The sequence below is a fragment of the Cherax quadricarinatus genome, unplaced genomic scaffold (genome assembly GCF_038502225.1).
Source record: "Cherax quadricarinatus isolate ZL_2023a unplaced genomic scaffold, ASM3850222v1 Contig53, whole genome shotgun sequence".
NCBI classification, from domain to species: Eukaryota; Metazoa; Arthropoda; class Malacostraca; order Decapoda; family Parastacidae; genus Cherax; species Cherax quadricarinatus.
In genome coordinates this window covers 141,425-163,902 of record NW_027195079.1, presented here as the reverse complement: position 1 = coordinate 163,902, position 22,478 = coordinate 141,425, and the positions used below count along the sequence as shown (strand labels likewise).

The window sequence follows — 22,478 nt, the reverse complement described above, 5'->3', positions numbered from 1 at the left end:
ACAATGATAAAAGTCTATCAGTACTTAACTACAACATCAGGTCCTTAAGCAAACACTATGATGACCTCCTGGCACTCCTTGAATCACTAAAGACACCCTTCTCCTGCATTATTCTTACTGAGACCTGGCTTAAACAGGACACAATAGATATCTACCCTCTACCAGGATACACAGCAATCCACAACTGCAGACCAAACCAAGTTGGGGGGTGGTATTGCAATCTATTACTCTAACCAATTATCTTGTATTAGCACCAATTGCTTTAGTGATGAATATGGAGAATACATTTTTGCTAATTTTACTGTAAAAAACCTTAAGATGCCTTTAACAATCGATGCCATTTACCGGATACCCCACACAAACATCCCAAACTTCAGTGAGAAATTAAAGGCACTAATAACAAACAGACAAATGAACAAGCACCACCTTCTCTTAGCTGGAGACTTCAACATCAACCTTGGCCTACTAGATGATCAGCCTGTAACTGATTTCATCAACAATATGAACAACACACTTCTCATACCAACAATAACTAAACCAACCAGGCTCACTGAAACAAGTGCAACAATAATAGACCACATATGGACCAATATACTAGACCCCCTTAAATCAGGGATAATCACAGATAGCACTACAGACCACTACCCTACCTTCCTCCTGACAAACATTAGTAAACCACCACTTGAATACAACAAAGTCTCATTTAGACTACATGATGAGGCCTCAATAAGGAAGTTCACAGCTGACCTAGAGACTGTTGACTGGCCTACAGAATTCTCCAAGGCCAATGGTATTGATGACTGGACAGACATTTTTCTTAACAAACTACTTAGACTATACAACAAACGTTGTCCTATAAAAACGAAACAGATCACAAACAAACGGCTTGGTTGCCCATGGCTAACCAGCACCATTCTGAAATCCATTGATAAGAAACACCAACATGAAAAGCAATATAGACAGGGCTTAATACACAAAGATATTCTTAAACACTATTCATCAGTCCTCACCAAAGTAATAAAGAAAGCCAAACAACTATACTACTCCAGTAGATTCACTGACACAAGAGGAGATATAAAAAAGACCTGGAAAACTCTCTCTCAGATTCTAGGGACCCACAAACTGAAAAAAAACAAGAATATTGTCCTAACTAAACCTAATGAAACACCACTGCAACCCACTGACACAGCTAACAAGATAAACGACTTCTTCTCAACCATAGGTTCTAATCTCGCCAATAAAATCCCACGTACCAATGCCCATGCCGGGGACTACCTAGATGGGAATTTCCCAAATTCCTTCTATCTTGCTCCAACTGAGCCCACAGAAGTCACTGAGATTATAAAGTCACTTAAAAATAACTCAGGGAATCTGTCTCATGTCCCACCATTATTGTACAAGAGAGTGGCCCATGTCCTCTCGCATATTATCTCATTACTTTTTAACAAGTCACTAGAAACTAGCACCTTCCCGAAATTACTCAAGACGGCAAGGGTTACACCAATACATAAAGGTGGTAACCCTACAGATTTAAACAACTATAGGCCAATATCAAACTTACCATTGCTATCCAAAATCTTTGAGAAACTCGTGCACAGGAGACTGTATTCATTTATAACGTCACAAAACATACTCAACCCCTGCCAATTTGGATTCAGGAAAAATAAAAGCACTAATGATGCAATCATAAAAATGCTAGATCTGCTTTACACAGCATTGGAAAATAAGGAATATCCACTAGGAATTTTTATTGACCTAAGAAAAGCTTTTGACACAGTAGACCACGGCATCCTAATCCACAAACTTGACGATTATGGTATAAGAGGCCATGCGCTTGCATATTTCAAATCTTACCTTACTAATAGGTATCAGTATGTCACCATTAAAGACACAGCATCAACAACACAGCCACTTGATACTGGAGTTCTGCAGGGAAGTGTCCTTGGTCCCCTGCTCTTCCTCATATACATCAATGATCTTCCAAACGTATCTCGACACCTGAACCCCCATTCTCTTTGCTGACGACACAACTTATGTCATCTCTCACCCTAATCTTGCCACCCTCAACATCATTGTTAATGAGGAGCTGATCAAAATATCGACTTGGATGACAGCCAATAAACTTATGCTTAACGTTGACAAAACCTACTACATTATGTTTGGTAGCAGAGCAGGAGATGCGCAAATTAACATTAAGATCGACAACACTCTAATTGCCAGGCATAATGAGGGCAAATTCCTAGGCCTATACCTCGACAACAACCTGAACTTCAGCACCCATATCCAACACATAACCAAAAAAGTATCCAAAACGGTTGGGATCCTCTCCAAGATACGATACTACGTGCCGCAAACTGCCCTTTTCACACTACACCATTCACTTATGTATCCATACCTCACCTATACTATCTGTGCTTGGGGTTCAACTGCAGCAACATACCTAAAGCCAATAATAACCCAACAAAAAGCCGCAGTAAGAATAATCACTAAATCCCATCCCTGGCAACACACCCCCCCACTCTTCATAGATCTAAACTTACTCCCTGTTCAGTACATCCACACTTACTACTGTGCAGTCTACATCTACAGGACCTTAAATTCCAATATTAACCTTGACCTAAAATATTTTCTTGATAGTTGTGACAGAACCCACAGGCACAACACCAGACACAAACATCTCTATGACATTCCCCATGTCCGACTAAACCTTTACAAAAATTCAATGTATGTCAAAGGCCCTAAAATCTGGAACACCCTACCTGAAAATTCCAAAACTGCAGACACATTCATCACCTTCAAAACTACCATCAGAAAACATCTTATCTCCCTGATACACCCTGTCAACTAATTACATGAATACCACCTGGTGGTTCACACTTACACTCACCCATTTGACCATAAACAGAAATATCAATCTCAATCTCAAAATAATGAATCTTAACTAGTCATAAGTTGGCCTGTGATACTCCAATACTGAAACTATGTATAGTGCCAAAACAAAAGCATTCACATTGCTAAACTCACAACTAGTATTTAGTCACTTAGCCATAATACCAACTTACCTCATAATTTTGTAATATTTTAAACTTAAGATTTAATATAAGTCTGCCCGAAATGCCTAGCCATGCTAGGTGTTCTAGTGGTACACTCTGTAATTATTATTTTACTACATGTAAACCACACAATAACCAAATTCTGTAAACTCAGCATTGTAATACTTATAGAGAATAAACTTTGAATTGAATTGAATCGTGCTTCTGTCTCCATCCATTCCCTTTGATCTTACATGCTCACAGATATCATACCCCTACATCTTAAAACTTTTCATACTATTCCTGAAAACTTTGCTAGTATGTCCTCTACACAATCTTTAATACAGCCAGATTTGTATACCCTCTATCATTTTTTTTTTCTTTCAACACACTGGCTATGTTGCACTGAGGCAGGCTGACCTAACACACTGGCTATGTTGCACTGAGGCAAGCTGACCTAACACACTGGCTATGTTGCACTGAGGCAGGCTGACCTAACACACTGGCTATGTTGCACTGAGGCAGGCTGACCTAACACACTGGCTATGTTGCACTGAGGCAGGCTGACCTAACACACTGGCTATGTTGCACTGAGGCAGGCTGACCTAACACACTGGCTATGTTGCACTGAGGCAAGCTGACCTAACACACTGGCTATGTTGCACTGAGGCAGGCTGACCTAACACACTGGCTATGTTGCACTGAGGCAGGCTGACCTAACACACTGGCTATGTTGCACTGAGGCAGGCTGACCTAACACACTGGCTATGTTGCACTGAGGCAGGCTGACCTAACACACTGGCTATGTTGCACTGAGGCAGGCTGACCTAACACACTGGCTATGTTGCACTGAGGCAGGCTGACCTAACACACTGGCTATGTTGCACTGAGGCAGGCTGACCTAACACACTGGCTATGTTGCACTGAGGCAGGCTGACCTAACACACTGGCTATGTTGCACTGAGGCAGGCTGACCTAACTGGCTATGTTGCACTGAGGCAGGCTGACCTAACACACTGGCTATGTTGCACTGAGGCAGGCTGACCTAACACACTGGCTATGTTGCACTGAGGCAGGCTGACCTAACACACTGGCTATGTTGCACTGAGGCAGGCTGACCTAACACACTGGCTATGTTGCACTGAGGCAGGCTGACCTAACACACTGGCTATGTTGCACTGAGGCAAGCTGACCTAACACACTGGCTATGTTGCACTGAGGCAGGCTGACCTAACACACTGGCTATGCTGCACTGAGGCAGGCTGACCTAACACACTGGCTATGTTGCACTGAGGCAGGCTGACCTAACACACTGGCTATGTTGCACTGAGGCAAGCTGACCTAACACACTGGCTATGTTGCACTGAGGCAAGCTGACCTAACACACTGGCTATGTTGCACTGAGGCAGGCTGACCTAACACACTGGCTATGTTGCACTGAGGCAGGCTGACCTAACACACTGGCTATGTTGCACTGAGGCAAGCTGACCTAACACACTGGCTATGTTGCACTGAGGCACGCTGACCTAACACACTGGCTATGTTGCACTGAGGCAGGCTGACCTAACACACTGGCTATGTTGCACTGAGGCAGGCTGACCTAACACACTGGCTATGTTGCACTGAGGCAGGCTGACCTAACACACTGGCTATGTTGCACTGAGGCAGGCTGACCTAACACACTGGCTATGTTGCACTGAGGCAGGCTGACCTAACACACTGGCTATGTTGCACTGAGGCAGGCTGACCTAACACACTGGCTATGTTGCACTGAGGCAGGCTGACCTAACACACTGGCTATGTTGCACTGAGGCAAGCTGACCTAACACACTGGCTATGTTGCACTGAGGCAGGCTGACCTAACACACTGGCTATGTTGCACTGAGGCAGACTGACCTAACACACTGGCTATGTTGCACTGAGGCAGGCTGACCTAACACACTGGCTATGTTGCACTGAGGCAGGCTGACCTAACACACTGGCTATGTTGCACTGAGGCAGGCTGACCTAACACACTGGCTATGTTGCACTGAGGCAGGCTGACCTAACACACTGGCTATGTTGCACTGAGGCAAGCTGACCTAACACACTGGCTATGTTGCACTGAGGCAGGCTGACCTAACACACTGGCTATGTTGCACTGAGGCAGACTGACCTAACACACTGGCTATGTTGCACTGAGGCAGGCTGACCTAACACACTGGCTATGTTGCACTGAGGCAGGCTGACCTAACACACTGGCTATGTTGCACTGAGGCAGGCTGACCTAACACACTGGCTATGTTGCACTGAGGCAGGCTGACCTAACACACTGGCTATGTTGCACTGAGGCAGGCTGACCTAAAAAGAAAAACAAAAGTTTCTTTAAATTTAGTAATTCTTTATCAACTTAACTTTCTCCACTGTTTCTAAACGATTAAACTATTTCAACTTCTCCATAGCTCTCTAAATTTTATACAGTGGACCCCCGGTTAACGATATTTTTTCATTCCAGAAGTATGTTCAGGTGCCAGTACTGACCGAATTTGTTCCCATAAGGAATATTGTGAAGTAGATTAGTCCATTTCAGACCCCCAAACATACACGTACAAACGCACTTACATAAATACACTTACATAATTGGTCGCATTGGGAGGGGATCGTTATGCGGGGGTCCACTGTATTTCAAACCACTAAACTATCTTCTAAATTCTTAGACTCCATAGTCTGGAAAATATTCGTGCCACACTTTTTTAACATGCTGGCTGTCTCCCACCGAGGCAGGGTGACCCAAAAAAGAAACTTGCCATCATTCACATTATCACTGTCTTGCTAGAGGCATGCAGATATGATAGTTTAAATGTCACTAAACAGTAAATATCCCAAACCCCTTTCTTTAATCCTCTGACTGTCGCAAGCCTCTTTCTGAAACTATGTCGCAAAATTTTTGGGAAAAAAATAATTTTCTTAAGAAATGATAGAGAATCTTTTCCTGATGGTAATGACCCCAAAAGTACGAAATTTGGTCAAAAACTCAGAATTACGCTCCCACAAAGTTAGCGGTCTCAGTGATATATACACATCGGCGATTTTACCGACTGAGCCCTGTTTTTGGCCAATTCTGTTGTTCCAGTTGACCAAGGTCATAGCTATTTCTTTAGAACTCCATTTTTTCTATCAGTTGAATACAGTAAACTGCCCATTTACTGATTTGAACTACCCAATAAAGTGATCAGAAATTGGCAATTTGGCCAATTTCATGCAAATTAAAAAAAAGACTCCCATTTCAAAATAGTGCAGAATAAACAATGTAGATATTCTTGCACTAAAATAACATATCATTAGTCACATTTGTACGACCCTCTTATATTACTATTTTTTATATTTTGATTTTTTATTAAAAAAAAAAATTACTGTTATGCAGTCTAATACATTTTTGTAAAAATGTTATAAATAATATGATGTGCACTAGTGAAAGAATATTAGACTTCCCAGTTGATGTGCACTAGTGAAAGAATATTAGACTTCCCAGTTGATGTGCACTAGTGAAAGAATATTAGACTTCCCAGTTGATGTGCACTAGTGAAAGAATATTAGACTTCCCAGTTGATGTGTATTGGACATGTGGTGTGATTTGCTTACTCCCGAACATTGGTAAAAAAAATCGAACACTTCCGCTACTTTGAGCTCAATTTCAAGGTTGTTTTCATCAAAACTAATCAACATCATCTCTATTTCTGAAATATGTTTTTCATTTTATCACACGAGACCATGAAAGTGAGAATACAACGATAAATACCATACGAAAATACACCTCAAAGTCGGTGTTTTAATAAAAAAAAAAGTTTATTTTTCTCATTATGCACCGAGTGCTGGAAGATTTTTTTTGTGGTGCACACTGACCACAGAGACCCATTCTCTCACATGTGGGCCTACCAGCTTTCTCGATTTGAAGCCGCTAGAATGTGTGTGTATTAAAACCATACCCCCGGCCGGGATTGAACCCGCGGTCATAGAGTCTCAAAACTCCAGCCCGTCGCGTTAGCCACTAGACCAGCTAGCCACAATAAGATTCATCCAACTAGGTATATTTCTACACCATAGGAAAGTTAGCACAGGCACCTCTGTGACCACAAATGCAAGTTTTTACAGACGAATCTCCAGCTAGCGTGGCCGTGACGAACTCTAGCTCAAGTCCCTTCACTGCCGTCAACATGACTTAAGAAATCGTAATGACACGATTGCAAATAAACCATACCCCCGGCCGGGATTGAACCCGCGGTCATAGAGTCTCAAAACTCCAGCCCGTCGCGTATGGGGGTATGGTTTATTTGCAATCGTGTCATTACGATTTCTTAAGTCATGTTGACGGCAGTGAAGGGACTTGAGCTAGAGTTCGTCACGGCCACGCTAGCTGGAGATTCGTCTGTAAAAACTTGCATTTGTGGTCACAGAGGTGCCTGTGCTAACTTTCCTATGGTGTAGAAATATACCTAGTTGGATGAATCTTATTGTGGCTAGCTGGTCTAGTGGCTAACGCGACGGGCTGGAGTTTTGAGACTCTATGACCGCGGGTTCAATCCCGGCCGGGGGTATGGTTTATTTGCAATCGTGTCATTACGATTTCTTAAGTCGTGTGTGTATTAACATTATGATACATACCTATGTGAAGATTTCGAAGGTAACCTTATACGCTCCTCCGCAAGCTCCTCTTGATATGGCTTTCTATACACTTCTTTTTCTTCCTCAGGCAAATTTTTCCAAGCTTTAGCCAGATTTACAAAACCATTACCCTATAAAAAAATATCTGAATTAATAATGAGTAAGCAATAAATCAGAGAAAGCTATTATACAAATAGCAGCTACAATAATTTTTTTTTTTTTAAATAATGGTCCATTCCAAGGTAGAGTATACCTGGAGGGTTTTCCAGGGGTCAATACCCCCACAGCCCAGTCCATGACTAGGCCTCAGTCATTTCTCACCGAGGTAGGGTGACAAGACAAGAAAAAAAAAAAAAAATCACCAACATTCAATACTTTCACCATTATTCACAATCACTCATTGCAGAGGCACTCTGATACAACAGTTTAGATGTCATTCCAAACAGCCAATATCCCAAACCCCTCCTTTAAAGTGCAAGCATTGTACTTCCCACCTCCAGGATTCAAGTCTGGCTAACCGGTTTACCTGAATCCCTTCACAAAATGTTATCCTGCTCGCACACCAACAGTGCATCAGGTCCCACAAACAATTAGTCTCCATTCACTCCTAACTCACTCAGACTTGAACCACTGACAATGTTGTAAAAATAAAATTCCTGCCCCATGCAGTGCATGATGGGCAAAGCAACTCAACTTTGTGTTCAGTTTAAAACAGCACCTTTATAGGATGGTTTTTGTGGTTTAATTGGCCCGATTCTTGGAAGATATTACTACAGAAAGACGATTTTGGTGTTTCAGGACAGGAAGTAGCTTGAAATCAGGCTCAAAGTAGGAGAAATTAGATTTTTGATGATTCTCCTGATGACAGGTAAGGCCCCTTTACACCTTCCCAGTCCGATTCAAATACTATTGGGATGCTGGAAATATGATCAAAGACTTTCCCCATCATGCACTGCATGGGGCAGGATTTTTTTTTTTTATACTGTGCACTCACTGCAGATTCATTTCCTTATGTATAGGTTCAACTTTACCATTCAAAGCTTATGTGAGCTGAACTCAAACCACAGACCAAAGTAAGCAACTCTGGCATCGATAACATATATATGCAACACAGTGAAAGGGTTAAATTGGAATTTTTTAATTTTGTGCAAAATTGGCTGATTTACTGACTTCTGTGCATTTTATAGATTGGTTCTAATAGTTGAATGAGTGGGTTCTTGTGCTCAGTCGATAGAACGGAAGAAAGGGGTCAAAGTAAGCAATAACACTAGCTTAAAACAGAACTCAAAGTGGGCAAAAAATCACAATGCATAAATTCCACCCAGACTGCTAACTCTTCACCAGGATACTTCCAAAAGTTTTCCATCAAATTTCGTGTTTTTGGAGTCATTATGTTCAAGAGATTCTAGGTGCCAGAGCAACCAGGTTGTGATCGATAAGTGGGGCAGCAGGCCTCCAGCAGCAACAGCCTGGTTGACCAGGCAAGCACGAGACGAGCCCCACCCATGGCTGGGCTCCGATAATGAAACACTAAACTCTTCAAAGGTATATACCATTGCAGGAGAAAAAAAAACTTGGAAAATGCCGACACCGAGCTCTTCAATTTCGGTGCTTCTGACAATGTAGGGGTTCAATCTTAAATGTGTTAGGTTAACGTTTTACTTAACTTGATGAAGCCTCACCGTGGGCAAAACAAAATAAGAGCTCTCTTTACTTAAAGTGACCTTCAATTGTCTCTTACACCACCATCTATCATTTTTTAAACAAATAAAGAATTATTATAATAAAAAAGTGCTAACGATAAAGCAGCAAAATAATTTGGACAATGATAAAATGGTAGCCGACTCCATATACATGTTTAAAAGTTGATAGGACGGCCATTTCCAATGTCAGTTAACTAAGCAGACAGACCTTAAATTCCCCCCTTGTAAATCAAATATGTTTACAGAAATAATGAACTCAGGTCTTGAGAAAACTTACCCCATTGGTGAATTGCTTCTTATGACTTCTATCCGAAGTGTCTCTCATGAAACGATGAATAGGTAACAAGATTTTCCTCTTCTTTAAGAGGAGTTCTGGCAGGTTTTCTGTAACCTCATCCAGAACCATGGCGAGTGTCCTAACAAAAGATAAATAAGCATTTGACAGGAACTGAGCAGCAAAGGATATTATAGTCATGGGAAAGCACTAAACCTGTAAGGGGTTACAATGCCTGGGGTGAGGGAAGCAATTTCAATGTAGGGTATCCCAAATTCTTGAAATCAAGATCCCTTCAACAGTATCAAAGTACCACTCATCATGGACTTCATGAATACAAAACTGCTCTCATTGAACATTGAAGCAATCATTGAACATTGAAGCAATCATTGAACATTGAAGCAATCATTGAACATTGAAGCAATCATTGAACATTGAAGCAATCATTGAACATTGAAGCAATCATTGAACAATCATTCTAGGTAGCATGCCCTAGTCAGAGCACTAAGTACTGTGTTTGTAAACTAAACTGCAAACAACCCCTAATGTGGAAAGGAAACCTTAAAGCAACATTTCCGCCAGTAGTGGACAGCAGCTAGGGCAGAGTGAAACATGAAGTTTCTTTTCCAAATTGTGGCTTATTTGCTATGTTATGAAGGCTTAAAAAAAAAGTATTTACAATATTCAGTTGAACATCTCACTCACTTCACTGATTTAATCCCTGTTAAAATTTCTTCAAAATGACTTCTACAGTCACCAGCTGTAAAATTCCCAAATGCCGCTTTTTCCCAATCGATGTCTTTGAGTCTTCTGCGGTAACTCATTTTATCCTTCCGGGGTAATTGTGCCTTCATGTTATTTAAAAGCCGTAACTCGTCATCTTTCATCCAACTTTGAGACTCTGAAATATATAAAGTACACATTTACACCTACTGACCCTCTACACTATATAAATGCATGGGAAAAGGCTAAACTCTGAGGTCAAACAATATCTGGGGAATTAGATACAGATAGGAAGATGGCAGAAATATCTCGAGAAGCTGTCAAATGATGTTGAAAGCAAAGCAGTGATTTCAAGCACTGGCCAGGGAATTATAACATCCCTTTACGAGTGAGGAAGAGCCAGATGCGAGAGTGGGATAGGTGTATGAGGCAGCTGGTAAAATGAAAGGGGGTGAAGCAGATGAAACTGATGGGATGTGGCTGGTACTTCTGTTCAATAAATGTATGAAAAAGGGGAAGGTACCTAGGGATTGGCAAAGAGCATGTATAGTTCCTATGTATGCATGTTAAAAAAAGTAAATGGAATAATTCAATACAAAGACAAAGTGGTTTAACGTGAACAAAAGAAACCCCATTGAGTGGAATACAAAATACTGTCAAATAAATCAAATGAAAATTTGTCAACATTCCTTTGCCAACATACTTTAGCCATGGTTAATTAAGAGTCTGGGCTGAATATATACACGTGGGCGAGAGGCTTGGACTTTCGGCAAGTGTGTGTGAGTGTATTAAGAGTGAATGGAGACTAATGATTTTTGGGACTTTATGAGCTGTTGGAGTGTGAGCAGGGTAATATTTTGTGAAGGGATTCAAGGAAACTGGTTAGCTGGACTCGAGCCCTGGAAATGGGAAGTAAAATGGCTGAACTTTAAAGGAGGGGTTTGGGATATTGGCAGTTTGGAGGAACTTCTAAACTTTTCTGATTGGCTCTGCAAAGACAGCGATTGTGTACGAGTGATGGCGAGTGTTGAATGACGAGAGCATATTTTTTTTCTTTTTTTGGGTCTCCCTGCCGTGATGGGACACTGCCGATGTGTAAAAAAAAAAATTATATATATATATATATATATATATATATTTTTTTTTTTTTTTTTTTTTTCAACAAGTCGGCCGTCTCCCACCGAGGTCTGCACAGGTCTGCATTTAAGATTTCTTTATGGACATACCTAAAATCTCATCCTTCCCAGCATCCTCGTCAGGCTCTATGTTCATTTCCTCGTTTGATAAATCAAGACTTCTGTGTTTCTTCTTTTTTGATGTACTTTCTTGGTCAAGTGGACGCTTTTTTGGGGTTGTGATACGAGTTGTCACTGGGGTCTGGGGCAGAGAAACTTCCGATTGCTGCAAAACAAATACTGTGTAAGTAATTGGCCATTAACCACTTTAACAGATTATCATTATATTCTTGAGGAAGCACTAGACTACCTGCTGGGATTACAGTGCCTAGGAAGCAACCACGTGTAATGTAAGGAAAGTGTGGCTCCAATTTCTTGAATCAAGAGCAAGGGACCTCCCATGAAAGATTATTAAAACCAAACTATGCTGTGTGTGGCCTACCTTCAGCATTTAGTTTGTTATATTGTCAGTCCTACTGAATCTCATTCTAGCCAGTTATTATAATGTTAGAAAATTACCAACATTATGATAGGTTAGAACATTTCATGATGGCTACATTCCACTCTCCAGGAGCATTATCAAGCCTATTAGCCGGACAAAACTCATGGAGAACAAAATGGCGACAATAAAATGTCTCATGTTTTGCCAATGCAGCAGTTTTTAATTATACCCATTTTGAGGTGGTTCAGACATGTAGAGAGAATGGAGCGAAACAGAATGACTTCAAGAGTGTATCAGTCTGTAGAGGAAGGAAGGTGGGGTAGGGGTCGGCCTAGGAAAGGTTGGAGGGAGGGGGTAAAGGAGGTTTTGTGTGCGAGGGGCTTGGACTTCCAGCAGGCATGCGTGAGCGTGTTTGATAGGAGTGAATGGAGACAAATGGTTTTTAATACTTGACGTGCTGTTGGAGTGTGAGCAAAGTAACATTTATGAAGGGATTCAGGGAAACCGGCAGGCCGGACTTGAGTCCTGGAGATGGGAAGTACAGTGCCTGCACTCTGAAGGAGGGGTGTTAATGTTGCAGTTTAAAAACTGTAGTATAAAGCACCCTTCTGGCAAGACAGTGATGGAGTGAATGATGGTGAAAGTTTTTCTTTTTTCGGGCCACCCTGCCTTGGTGGGAATCGGCCGGTGTGATAATAAAAAAAATAAAATTATTTATTCAGACTTCCTATAATATATTCGCCACTCACGATAAACTGAGGACGAAAATATTTTAAGGCAAGTAATGTGTTTCACTTATTCTTTTTAGTAATTACAGGAAAAGGGGCTACTAGCCCATTGTTCCCGGCATTTTAGTCGACTTTTACAACACGCATGGCTTACGGAGGAAGGATTCTTATTCCACTTACCCATGGATATAAAAAGAAAAGTAATAAGAAAAAAACTATTAAGATAAAATCAAAGAAAACTCAGATGAATGTGTATAAATAAACATGTACATGTATGTGAAGTGTGACCTAAGTGTAAGTAGAAGTAGCAAGACATACCTGTAATCTTGCATATTTATGAGACAGACAAAAGACACCAGCAATCCTACCATCATTTAAAACAATTACAGGCTTTTGTTTTACATTCACTTGGCAGGACTAGTACCTCCCTGGGTGGTTGCTGTGGCGAGTGCAAAAGGAGAGCGGATGATAGAGTGGGAGACACTCAAGAAATTTTAATGAGAATAAGAAAAAATTTTGGGGCGAGTTAAGCTAAGAAAGCCTAGGGAATGAATGGATTTGTCACTTAAAAACAGTAGGGGAGTTAGTAGATGGGGAGATGGAGGTATTGGGTAGATGGCGAGAATATTTTGAGGAACTTTTAAATGTCTATGAAGAAAGGGCGGCAGTAATTTCATGCACTGGCCAAGGAGGTATACCATCATTTAGGAGTGAAGAAGAGTAGGACGTGAGTGTGGGGGAGGTGCACGAGGCATTACACAGAATGAAAGGGGGTAAAGCAGCTGGAGCTGACAGGATCATGACAAATGTTAAAAGCATGGGGGGAAGGATTTTGTGTTGGAGTGGTTGGTATTGTTGAAAGAGGGGAAGGTACCTAGGGATTGGCAGAGAGCATGTATAGTCCCTTTATATAAAGGGAGGGGGAAAAAAGAGATTGTAAAAATTATAGAGGAATAAGTTTACTGGATATACCAGGAAAAGTATACGGTAGGGTTATTACTGAAAGAATCCTCGGGAGCATCATGGCCGACGCGGCAGGTTGTGTAGCGGGTAGGTATCAAGGATAGCTTCTGGTCAAAGAGGCTGACCAGGTCCCTACTTAACAGAACTCAGTGTGAATGCTTTGAGAAGATACCAGTGCAGCGAACGGACATCCCAGTACATCGTTTCAGCGTAAATAGTTGAAGTGTTGTGCAGTTTTAGAGGGTTTGGTGTTGTTGAGTCAGGACCAGTCAGCGCCTCCCCCCCTCTCTGCTGGGGGGGAGGGGGATGGTGTGTGTAGTAAACAGTGACCCTCTCATAACGCCTCACCCCTGCGCGTCTCCCCCGCCTCACCCACCCAACTCCCAGCGCCACCCCATCTATAGAGGGTACTTCTCTCCTAACCCACGATGTCAGCGATGGCACTGCAGGGAGTGCCGGGCTCACAGGAACTTCTACTACAGGGACAGCATCGTGGAGTTCGACTGCGAGGCAGTTGTCAGGTGTGCCACAGGCAGTGTGTACTAAGTTCCTCAAGCTTCAACATCCGTGCACACGAGGGCCTGGGATCTTCAATCAACTTGGCGTCCACCAGGACGCTGACATGTCCCTAGGGCAGCTCTCCATTGGGCTGCTAACGGAGTCACTGGCTTCTTGGATCTCTTGGGGAGGGTCGATGGTGCTCGTGCAAGCAGCAGATCCCGTGGCAACATGCTGCTGTTTGCAATGGCTGTCTGCCGAGGAGAGACAGGCACCTAGCAACATCTGTTGTTGGAGCATTGGATGAATTCCCTACTATGTTTGTTAACTGCTCGTTACTCTGTAATTTGTCTATGATTGTAATCATGTGATAATGTGTTTATCATTCATTACCTTTGAAACTTGTCATGATTGTGACCAGCTCTACCTGGAGCTCATTACCTTTGTAAATTCTCATGATTAATGTGTTTGATTCATTACCTTTGCAATTATTCATGAGTGTGACCAGCTCTACCTGGAGCTCATTACCTTTGTAACTTGCTCAGCTATCAAAACTTTGGAGTCCAGTCCCTGGACCAATTATGTACCTCTGTAATCTTTTGACTACCGCCCACAGGATGGGTATGGGGTGCATAATAAACATATTAAACTAACTAACTATTGAAAGAATTAGCGGCAAGACAGAATGTAGAATTGCGGATGAGCAAAGAGGTTTTAGAGTGGGTAGGGGATGTGTAGATCAAGTGTTTACATTGAAGCATATATGTGAACAGTAGATAAAGGTAGGGAAGTTTTGATTGCGAGTAGTAAATTTGGGCCTAGGTACGAGAGAATGGGTCTATGTAATAAGTGTGCACTATATAAAAATAATCCTGCAGCATGATAGTGGATAGGGGAGCAATGTGGCAGATGTTGCAAGTATATGGAATAGGTGGTAAGTTACTAAATGCTGTAAAGTTTTTATGAGGATAGCGAGGCTCAGGTTAGGGTGTGTAGAAGAGAGGTCTTAGGTAGGGATGTGTAATGTCACCATGGTTGTTTAATATATTTATAGATGGGGTTGTAAAAGTAAATGATAGGGTGTTCGGGAGAGGGGTGGAATTAAATTATGGGGAATCAATAAAAAATGGGAAGTGACAGTTACTTTGCTGATGATGCTGTGCTTTTGGGAGATTCTAAAGAAAAATTGCAAAGGTTAGTGGACAAATTTGGGTGTGTAAAGGTAGAAAGTTGAAAGTGAACATAGAAAAGAGTAGGGTGATGAGGGTAATAAATGATTTAAAGAAAAATTGGATATCAATCTGGGGAGGAGCATGGAAGTGAATGTTTTCAGATATTTGGGAGTTGACGTGTCAGTGGATGGATTTATGAAAGATTAGGTTAAATCATAGAATTTATGAAGGAAACAAGGTGAGTGGTGCATTGAGGTATATGTGGAGACAAAATGTTATGGAGGCAAAGAAGGGAATGTATGAAAGTAGAGTGGTACCAACACTCTTATATGGTGAAATTAAGACATGTGCAACATCTGGGTATCTTTATTGTAGACATTTCGCCATCCAGTGGCTTTATCAATACAAATTCCAGGACATAACTAGAAGACAATAGGACTATTTACAGATGAGGTAATCTGTCCCTCAACCTTGGAGTAGGTGTGAAGAGCACCGTAGTCGTGGAGATTCTGAAGCAGAAGCAAGGAGCCTGGCGCTTATATACAGTGGACCCCCGCATAACGATTTTAATCCGTGCAAGAGGGGTAATTGTTATGCGAAATAATCGGTATGTGAATGAATTTTCCCCATAAGAAATAATGGAAATAAAATTAATCCGTGCAAGACACCCAAAAGTATGAAAAAAAATTTTTTTTACCACATGAAATGTTAATTTTAATACACACAAACTGAAAAAGGCATGCACACTTACATGACACTTACTTTTATTGAAGATCTGGTGATGATTGATGGGATGGGAGGAGGGGAGAGAGAGTGTTAGTGTTTAGAAGGGGAATCCCCTTCCATTAAGACTTGAGGTGGCAAGTCCTTTTCTGGGGTTACTTCCCTTCTTCTTTTAATGCCACTAGGACCAGCTTCAGAGTCACTGGACTTCTTTCGCACAACATATCTGTCCATAGTGGCCTGTACCTCTCGTTCCTTTATGACTTCCCTAAAGTGTTTCACAACATTGTCAGTGTAATAATCACCAGCACGGCTTGCAATAGCTGTGTGAGGGTGATTTTCATCCATGAAGGTTTGCACTTCAAGCCACTTTGCACAGATTTCCTTAATCTTTGTAGTAGGCAACTTCTTCAATTTCTCTCTCCCCTCCTCTGAACCAGTTTCCTCAGGTCTGGCCTCTTGCTGTTGAAGTTGATCTATCAGCTCATCAGTGGTTAGTTCTTCATTGTCCTCCTCCACCAACTCTTCCACATCCTCCCCACTAACCTCCAACCCCAAGGACTTTCCCAATGCCACAATGGATTCCTCAAGTGGCATAATCCTCTCAGGGTTAGCCTCAAACCCTTCAAAATCCCTTTTGTCTACACATTCTGGCCACAGTTTCTTCCAAGCAGAGTTCAAGGTCTTCTTAGTCACTCCCTCCCAAGCCTTACCTATAAGGTTTACACAATTGAGGATATTAAAGTGCTCTCTCCAAAACTCTCTTAGAGTCAGTTGAGTTTCTGAGGTCACTACAAAGCACCTTTCAAACAGAGCTTTTGTGTACAGTTTTTTGAAGTTTGCAATAACCTGCTGGTCCATGGGCTGCAGGAGAGGAGTGGTATTAGGAGGCAAAAACTTGATGTTAATGAATTTCATGTCCCCATAAAGTCGCTCTGCCACGTCTGTAGGATGACCAGGGGCATTGTCTAACACCAGGAGGCACTTAAGGTCTAATTTCTTTTCAGTTAGGTAATCTTTCACATTGGGGGCAAATGCATGGTGTAACCAGTTATAGAAAAAGTCCCTAGTGACCCATGCCTTACTATTTGCCCTCCACAGCACACACAAATTATCCTTGAGGACATTCTTTTGCCTGAACGCTCTGGGAGTTTCAGAGTGATACACTAATAAAGGCTTCACTTTGCAATCACCACTAGCATTGGAACACATCAACAAAGTAAGCCTGTCTTTCATAGGCTTATGTCCTGGGAGTGCCTTTTCCTCCTGAGTAATGTAGGTCCTGCTTGGCATTTTCTTCCAGAACAGGCCTGTTTCATCACAATTAAACACTTGTTCAGGTTTCAGTCCTTCACTGTCTATGTACTCCTTGAATTCCTGCACATATTTTTCAGCCGCTTTGTGGTCCGAACTGGCAGCCTCACCATGCCTTATCACACTATGGATGCCACTACGCTTCTTAAATCTCTCAAACCAACCTTTGCTGGCCTTAAATTCACTCACATCATCACTAGTTGCAGGCATTTTTTTAATTAAATCCTCATGCAACTTCCTAGCCTTTTCACATATGATCGCTTGAGAGACGCTATCTCCTGCTAGCTGTTTTTCATTTATCCACACCAATAAGAGTCTCTCAACATCTTCCATCACTTGCGATCTTTGTTTCGAAAACACAGTTAAACCTTTGGCAAGAACAGCTTCCTTGATTGTCTTTCTGGTGCCCACAATAGTAGCGATGGTTGATTGGGGTTTCTTGTACAACTTGACTAGGTCGGCGATACGCACTCCACTTTCATACTTATCAATGATCTCTTTCTTCATTTCTATTGGAATTCTCACCCTTATTGGTGTACGGTTGGCACTAGAAGCTTTCTTGGGGCCCATGGTCACTTATTTTCCAGAAACAGCACCGAAAACACTGTAATAATACGAAATATTCCGAGTGTATGCTTGGATGTTACCGCGGAGGCTGGCTGGTAAACAATGGCACGGGCGGCACATGTGAGGCTGGCTGAGGGCGCACATTGGACGCGTCTCGGACGAAAATCGGTGAGCGGGTTTTTAATCGGTATGCGCGGCAAAATTTTTGCGATTAAAGCAAGCGGTATGCGGATTAATCGCTATGTGATGCCATCGTTATGCGGGGGTCCACTGTACTAACGTCAAGGTTAAGGGACTGATTACCTCATCTTCTGTATATAGTCCTACTGTCTTCTAGTTATGTCCTGGAATTTGTATTGATAAAGCCACTGGATGGCAAAAAGTCTACAATGAAGATACCCAGATGTTGCACATGTCTTAATTTCATCTTGTCGGTATTGTATACCATTCTTGTACAACTTTTCACACTGCAGCATCATGGAATCTTGATTCTGAGGACATGTACATAACCTTCATGACCGACTACTATCACAACTAACCCATCTCTTTGGGTAGGACCTACTTCCACTGGGGAATCCTGCCTACCAATGACTATGCCCTCATCTGCTACACGTCCCATTTCCACCTGACGTTAGTATACAAGCGCCAGGCTCCTTGCTTCTGCTTCAGAATCTCCACGACTACTGTGCTCTTCGCACCTACTCCAAGGCTGAGGGACTAATTACCTCATCTTCTGTATAGAGTCCTATTGTCTTCAAGTGGTGTCCTGGATTTTGATTAAGTCACTGGATGGCAAAACTTCTACAATAAAGATGCCCAGATGTTGCATGTGTCTTAATTTCATCTTGTCGGTATTGTATACCATTCTTGTACAACTCTTATATGGGTGTGAAGCTTGGGTTGCAAATGCTGCAGCGAGGAGGCGGTTGGAGGCAGTGGAGATGTCCTGTCTAAGGGCAATGTGTGGTGTAAATATGCAGAAAATTCGGAGTGTGGAAATTAGGAGAAGGTGTGGAGTTAAAAGTATTAGTCAGAGGGCTGAAGAGGGGTTGAGGTGGTCTGGTCATTTAGAGAGAATGGATGAAAGTAGAATAACTTTGAAAGCGTATAAATCTGTAGGGGAAGGAAGGTGGGGTAGGGGGTTGTCCTCGGAAAGGTTGGAGGGAGGGGGTAAAGGAGGTTTTGTGGGTGAGGGACTTGGACTTCCAGCAAGCGTGCTTGAGCGTGTTAGATAGGAGTGAATGGAGACGAATGGTATTTGGGACCTGATGAGCTGTCGGAGTGTGAGCAGAGTAATATTTAGTGAAGGGATTTGGGGAAACCGGTTATTTTATATAGCCAGACTAGTCCTGGAAATGGGAAGTACAATGTCTGCAATTTAAAGGAGGGGGTTTGGGATATGGCAGTTTGGAGGGATGTGTTGTGCATCTTTGTATGTATATACTTTAAACTGTTGTATTCTGAGCACCTCTGCAAAAACAGTGATTAAGTGTGAGTGAGGTGAAAGTGTTGAATAATGAAAGTATTTTCTTTTTGGCGATTTTCTTTTTGGGACACCCTGCCTTGGTGGGAGACGGCCGACTTGTTAAAAAAAAAAAAAAAAAAAAAAAAAAAAACAGTAACGTGTATACTGTATATGCATTTTTTAGGCCTAACTACTGCTCAGTGTAAACATGTTCTCAGGCTTTTACATGCATTTGAGAGGGAAAAAAAAAGGTGTTTCACTTTACAGCAGTAGCCTGGAATCTAAACCTGCTGTATAAGCAAGGCCCTTCTGTAATGGGCTACACAAATGTTATAGCCGAGACTTTTTTCTTAACCCTTTCAGGGTCCAAGGCCCAAATCTGGAGTCACGCACCAGTGTCCAAGATATTTAAAAAAAAAAATTTGTTATTTTTTCTTATGAAATCGTAGAGAATCTTTTCGTGAAGGTAATAAAACAAAAAGTACGAAAATTGGTGGAAAATTGACGAAATTATGCTCTCGCGAATTTTGATGTGTCAGCGATATTTACGAATCGGCGATTTTGCCGACTTTGACTCCCATTTTAGGCCAATTACATTATTCCAATCAACCAAATTCTTAGCTATTTCACTAGTATTACTTCTATTCTATCGATTGAGCACAATAAATCGCCAAGTCAACTGTTTCAACTACAAAATAAAGTGATCGGAAATTGTTAATTTGGCCAATTTAACACAAAGTTCAAAATATTCCAATTTCAAAATAGGGTCCAGAATGAACAATGTAGGCATTCCTGGCACTAAACTAACATTTCCTCTGTTCATTAGTTATGTTTTGAGGCTTTACAAATAAATTCCATTTTGATTTTTTATTCACATAATGAATTTTTATTCACACCAAAAAATAGAAGATTTACTGTTATGCAATACTGTAATAATTGTATAAATATCATCACCATATTTGTGAATGTATATTAGACCCACCAGCTGATGTGTATTAGACGTGTGAGGTCGTTTGTTTACTCTTGAATATCGGCAAAAATTTAACATTTCCGCTACTTTGAGCTCAGTTTCAAGCCATTTCCAATGCTAAAACCAATCAAAATCATCACTATTTCTGTAATATGTCTTCCATTCTATCAAATGAGACCAAGAAATCGCAAATACAACTATAAAAAACATACGAAAAAACACTGCAAAGTTGCTGTTTTAATCGAAAAATCATGATTTCATTTTTTTTCTCTCATTATGCACAGTGTGCTGCAGGATCTGTTTTATGTGGTGCACACATACCACATAGATGTATTCTCTCATATCTAGGCCCAAATGTACCACTCACAGTTTATCAGAGTGAGCTGAGCTCATGGCGTAGATCTACGGTTTGGACCCTGAACATAAAGCCGTAGATCTACGGGACGGACCCTGAAAGGGTTAATCTGTAATCGAGTATTATAAACTGGCAGTACTCACCATCTTTTCTTCACATTCTTCAGGTTTTATAAATCCAGCATTTTCTTCTTGCACCTTATTTTCTAACCTGTGTTTCTTCTTTTTCTTCGTCTTTTCTTTTACCGCTGTTTCCATTATCTGGTTCTCTGCTTCAACATCCTCTTGGTTGTCCATGCTTAAGTTAGTAGTCTCCCAGCTTTCTTCATGCTTCCTTTTCTTCTTTTTCTTCTTTTTTGGCAATACTGAAAATAAAATTTGCATGAAAGTTTAGAAATTGTGCATTGCTTCTTAAAAGTAAATTCTCAAAATTGCTACACAACAGAACCACTATTACGAGATTATAAAAAGAACTATTTGGATAAAAAATTTTAATCCCTGAAAAGGCTATGCAACATGGGGGGGTAATGATACTGATGCTTTGTTAAATAATTTGCTATCATTTATTTTCAACAGCATTGTGAAATTAAGAGTTATTCAGAAAAACTTCATTTTTAACTCCTTTGAGGGTGGGTCCCAGTGTTCTATGGCACTGAAGTCCAGGTTGGTCCCGTAGTTCTACGCCATGAGTTTAGCTCACTCATAAGCTGCGAGTAGTAAATTTGGGCCTAGGTACGAGAGAATGGGTCTATGTAATAAGTGTGCACTATATAAAAATAATCCTGCAGCAAGCAGTGCACTATAGGGAAAAAAATTTTGGTTTAAAACAGTGATTTTGCAATATATTTTTATGTGTTTTTTATGGTTGTATTCTCAGTTTCTTGGTCTCATTTGATAGATTGGAAGAAATTACAGAAACATGATTCTGATCAGTTTCAAGACGAAAGGAAGCTTTAAATTGAGCTCAAAATAGCAGAATGTTCTATTTTTGCTGATGTTCCAGAGTACACAAATGACATCACTTGTCCACTGTGTCCATCTGTCCAGTCTAATATGCTTTTAGGATTGCACTGACATTACTTATACAGTTATTACAATAATGCACTAATCTAACTGTAAATTTTCTATTTTGTGTGAATAAAAATTCTAAATGGAGTTCACGGGAGTTCACGTGTATTATCAGAGAGGCCTCTGGGGACCTAACTAATGAAGAGGAAATGTTATTTTAGTGCTAGGAATGTTTGCACTGTTTATTCTGGACCCCTTTTTAAAACTGGTATTTCTTGAATTTTGTGTGAAATTTGCCAAGTGACTATTGCATAGTTTAAATAGTTGAATGGGTGGTTTCTTTTACAGTTGATAGAATGGAAGGGATTCTAGCAAAACAGTTAAGAATCTGATAGACTGGAATAGTGTAATTGGCACAAAAATGGACTCTGGTGAGCAAAACTGCCACTGTGCAAGTGTCGCCGAAACAGCAAAATTTGCAAAAGGCATAATTTCGTCAGTTTTCCATCAAATTTAGCACCGTTTTATTATCTTCAGAAAACAATTCACCATTTCACAAGAAAGTATTTTTTCTTAAATTTTTCCAACCACGAGAGCAAGTTTGAGCACAGAGCTCCTGACCTCTGAAAGGGTTAAAAAAGAATCATTTTGCCCGACTTCTCTTATGCACGACCACCATATTAAGGGTCACACAGCACCTTGGTGAGGGGAGACATTAGATTCCAA

At 41.1% G+C, this 22,478-nt stretch overlaps 1 protein-coding gene across 2 annotated transcripts in view; it reads right to left on the bottom strand.

Moving 5' to 3' along the window:
• The window catches only part of LOC128702514 (nucleolar transcription factor 1-B), a 65,389-nt gene that overhangs the window by 18,902 nt on the left and 24,009 nt on the right, over nucleotides 1-22,478 (bottom strand). For both annotated transcript variants that reach the window (XM_070079944.1, XM_070079945.1), the window contains exons 4-8: nucleotides 20,889-21,109; nucleotides 11,600-11,774; nucleotides 10,356-10,551; nucleotides 9,654-9,792; nucleotides 7,674-7,804 (exon numbers count right to left, since the gene is read on the bottom strand). In XM_070079944.1, the coding sequence (XP_069936045.1) occupies nucleotides 7,674-7,804; nucleotides 9,654-9,792; nucleotides 10,356-10,551; nucleotides 11,600-11,774; nucleotides 20,889-21,109 (862 nt within the window). The remainder of the gene's footprint in view (nucleotides 1-7,673; nucleotides 7,805-9,653; nucleotides 9,793-10,355; nucleotides 10,552-11,599; nucleotides 11,775-20,888; nucleotides 21,110-22,478) is intronic.